The sequence below is a fragment of the Belonocnema kinseyi genome, chromosome 8 (genome assembly GCF_010883055.1).
Source record: "Belonocnema kinseyi isolate 2016_QV_RU_SX_M_011 chromosome 8, B_treatae_v1, whole genome shotgun sequence".
Lineage (NCBI taxonomy): Eukaryota > Metazoa > Arthropoda > Insecta > Hymenoptera > Cynipidae > Belonocnema > Belonocnema kinseyi.
In genome coordinates this window covers 61,824,780-61,829,017 of record NC_046664.1, presented here as the reverse complement: position 1 = coordinate 61,829,017, position 4,238 = coordinate 61,824,780, and the positions used below count along the sequence as shown (strand labels likewise).

The following is a 4,238-nucleotide window of genomic DNA, read 5'->3' as shown; positions in this document are numbered from 1 at the left end:
ACTTAACTATAGACTTTCAATCAAAATTAATTATTATATTATATTATATTTTCAATTAAAACAAGATTGAAAAATCCTTAAATAATCTAATATTCATCAACAAGTAACCATTTTTCACTTCGCTAAAATAAGGATTTTCCTATCACTGACATTTTTATATGATTCTAAAAATCGTGCAAGCCGAAGCATAACAGAATTACATTTTTAGTATTTTTACAACCTTCCAAAGTACCTTTTATCTTCGCCAATTATTGCTGAGTAAAAAATAATTTTCTAAGTTTCTCAAATATTATAATTCTAATCGAATCCTAACATTACATTTTACGAACGAAAACTTATAAATTTTCAAACTTCTAACAAAGATAGACTCAAAGTTCCTAAAAAAAATCGAATATTTATCAAGAAACTAGTCCTTTGCTTGTCTAACTTAACTATAGAATTCCAATCACAATCCTGAAACGAAATAGTACCTAACTTTTTCAATCAAATTTAACTAATCTTTCCACATAATCCGTCACTAGAAGGTCACTTCTCTCCGCTTTACCTTCTTAGAACTTGATAAAAAAAATCGCGAACTTCGAAAATACTTATCTTCTGACTATTATTTTCAATTAAAACAAGATTGAAAAATCCTTAAATAATCTAATATTAGTCAACAAGTGAAGATGTTTTACTTCGCTAAAATAAGGATTTTCCTCTCGCTCACATTTTTATATAATCCTAGGAATCATACAAACCATTACGGAATTACAATTTCACTAACTTCTATCTTCACCTATCTTTATCCAAGAAAAAAATATTCTAAGTTCCTCAAATAGTATAATTCTAATTCAATTCTAACAACCATTCACTTGATAACCAAACTCATAAATTTCGTAACCTGCTATCGCGATTTAAAGTTCCTTAAAAAAATCTAATATTGATCAACAAACTACAATCTTTCACTTCACCCAATAGACTTTCAATCACAATCCCGACCATCATTTTCTAACTTCTCTCGCCTTTGCATTTGTTTCCCCAAAATCCCGAATGTTGTGCCTCACGCAGAATCCTTCCTTTCTTGACAAACACAAACTTCTCCCAAGTGGGGATGAACGAGGCGCACGACGGGCCGAGCATCAAAATCCCGCTTTCCTATTGGTCCAATCCCCGCCCAAGAGGCGCGGCCAAGTCCCTTGTGGGCGTGACCACTCTGCGTCTATAAAGCGCTCCTGTCTCGTGCCGTGACCTCAGACTCGTGCAACTTCTCGGACGGAACGGTTCGTCAATGTTCTCCAGTGCCAGTCTATATCCGCATAAACTCTTGTGCGTGTGCTCCGTGAAAATCCTTCGAAGTGCTTCGAAAAAACTCTCTACTTACGGAGACTTGTGATCAGTGAACACTAGTGATCTTGGATTATACAAAAATTAGTGTCGTTGAATAAACAATTAACTATGGTGAACATGGAGAGTGCAAGTGACCAACACACAGTGACGTCTTCACCACCTCCTAGAACCACCACAAAAACAAACTTCAGCATTCGCAGCATCCTCCCAGAAGCTTGCGATGTTACTCCTGCACCTTCCGTCAGTCAATCGCTCTCATCTGTCGATCATGTTGACGACAGTTGTGATTCCAGTGATCTCGACGTGACCGGCAACGGTGCCGAAACACCACCTCTGGACTGTTCAAGAAATTCCTCTTCTTGCAGTCCCGGCTCACAAAAAGACGAGGTGAGCGAAGAAAAGAAGAAGTCCCAGAAACCACCATACAGTTATAACGCCTTGATCATGATGGCCATCAGACAAAGTCCCGAAAAGAGGCTCACACTCAACGGCATCTACGAGTACATCATGCGCCACTTTCCTTACTACGAAAACAACAAACAGGGATGGCAAAACTCCATCCGGCATAATCTCTCGCTCAACAAGTGTTTTGTCAAAGTACCGAGACATTATGATGATCCAGGAAAGGGCAACTACTGGATGTTGGACGCAAGTTCTGAGGATGTCTTCATCGGAGGAACCACCGGAAAGTTGAGGAGAAGAACAACTGCAGCTTCCAGGTCCAGATTGGCAGCCTTCAAAAGGAGTGTTGCAGTTATGGGTGGATTTTATCCAAGTCCTTATGCTCCACCAGGATGGCCACCATCTCTATACAGTGTACCTTATCTTCACAGACCTTCATATACTCCAGTTACCGCTAGTTATTCGACTCCTGCTGGTTATCCAGCGGGTTTATTGCCTGGTGCTGTGACAACTAGTTCTCCAAGTATGCCATGCAGGCCCCAAGCTTTGCCTGCGACGGCTGCACCTCCGGCTCATGGAGCTTTCTCAATGGAAAGGCTACTCCAGGCTCCAGTTGGAATAAGTGCATCCGGACTCAATCCGGCTGCCAGTCCTTATGATATTTACGCCACTTTGAGATCCTTGGCTGCACACCAGCAACAGGTGGCTTTTAATCAGCAGCCACGGTATCAGTTCAATCAGATGATGAGCCAATCTGCATCAACGACCGCATCGCCAGGGAGCAGTCCTGAACCCATGTCTCCACATTCGCCGCCGGCTTCGATGTGCAACAATGTTAGCCAACAACAAATGAGCATGTCTCACAATCCTCAGCTCCTCCTGAAACCGATCACCGTCCTCACTGGGAGGCAGAGTTGAATCGTTGGTGAGATATTTTAAAATTGTGAGAAAATTTATATTTCCTGCATCCTGAGACATCAGAATGTATTTGGAGATTACTTGATTTTATGTATTGTGAAATGGGTCTTGGCTGCCACTGTTAACAGTATTTATTGAAAGAAAATATTTTTCTGTACCATAAAACTCAGTTGTACAATTATGTGACCTTTTTACTTTTGTATGTTTTTCTGAAACCAGTTACAATAACTCTTATTTTGTTAATTTTAATATATCACTGAGTTTATTGGAGAATATTTTACCCCTGCAATAGTCTATTTTAGTATATTTATGTTTAATTTATTATTTGCATATAATTCTTGATTTCGTTCTCAACAATTACTGCATCAAACTCTTTCCTCTGTATTTAATTTTTTTATGTAATTCTCAATATTTCTCAAGGAGGAAAGTGGCAGTCAGTTTTAGCTTTCGAAAATCGATCCAAAAGTTGTTGCGTTCATCATTTCTGAAATGATACAAAGTTTTCATATGATGGTATACGATAATTTTACTATAATGGTACTAAATGTATTCACAGAAGTTCATTACAAAAAATTCGAAATATTATATTTCGGGATAGCAATCAAATTTTAATCTATTATCGTGACCCATCATTTGATTAAAAATTCGATACCAGTGTATAGAGTCGAGTTGAGAACTCGAGAATTTTGTTTAACCAAATGTTAGGCTAGTTCAAAGGCTTATTGAGCCTATTCAACGTGATCTTTAATATGTGTAGAAAAGTGCTAAATTTGTAAATATTTGGGTAGGCGTAACGCGTCAGACGTGATCTCCCTTTTGTTTTAATGTATAATGTATATTGTAGATGAACTAATACGCCAATTGTACATATAGGAGATCTAGTAATTATGAATTTACCAAATTATAAATGAAGATGCGATTGTACATACAAAATATGAAAATGAAGAGAGAATGTGTGGGAGAAATGTTTAAGATGGTCGAAGATAATAAATGTTAAAACCTTTTTCATATAAATCTGTCTCTTAAAAATTTAAGTCACCTTACCCATTACCAATTTCCCCAATATGTCGTTTTTAGAATAAGTTAACTATTTTGGAATTTTTATTTCTTTCAAGTTATATTTTTTTACCTTTGTTTCCTTTAAAAAATTATTTTATTAACTTTAAAATAACAAACAAAGTAAATTTCTTAACTTAACTTTAGAAATAAGATATAGAATAAGGCTCGAAATCTAAGGTAAGTACGAGATTTGGAATATTATATTCGGAAGTTACAATGCCAGCAAAGAATTCAATGAAATATATATAAAGTTAAGAAAGGATAAGAATATGCTTATTGAAAATCTTCGAGTAAATCAGATGTTTTTAAAATTTTTCTGGACAAAGCAATGCCTCATTTGCAGAAAATTAAACAAGAGAAGCTGAGGCACAATTTAATATAAAAAAGTTCAATTGCAAAAACATGAAAAATGTTTTTTCTTTCGAAATATATGATTGCTATAATAACATTTCTATTCTTAAAGTCACAGAAAACTTCTTTTCTTTGTTCTTGGATCATGCAAATATTGCATCGTTCGTATTCATACTGATATT

General features: G+C 36.1%; 1 protein-coding gene across 1 annotated transcript; it reads left to right on the top strand.

The window, feature by feature from the left end:
* Positions 1 to 1,254: 1,254 nt before the first annotated feature.
* Positions 1,255 to 3,660, top strand: LOC117179007 (fork head domain transcription factor slp2-like). The gene has a single exon (XM_033370620.1). The coding sequence runs from the start codon at positions 1,435 to 1,437 to the stop codon at positions 2,644 to 2,646; it is 1,212 nt and encodes a 403-aa protein (XP_033226511.1). The 5' UTR covers positions 1,255 to 1,434; the 3' UTR covers positions 2,647 to 3,660.
* Positions 3,661 to 4,238: the final 578 nt, after the last annotated feature.

Bases quoted from the DNA above. Each gene is read 5' to 3' on its own strand.
- LOC117179007 (XM_033370620.1), top strand. From the start codon at position 1,435: ATGGTGAACATGGAGAGTGCAAGTGACCAACACACAGTGACGTCTTCA.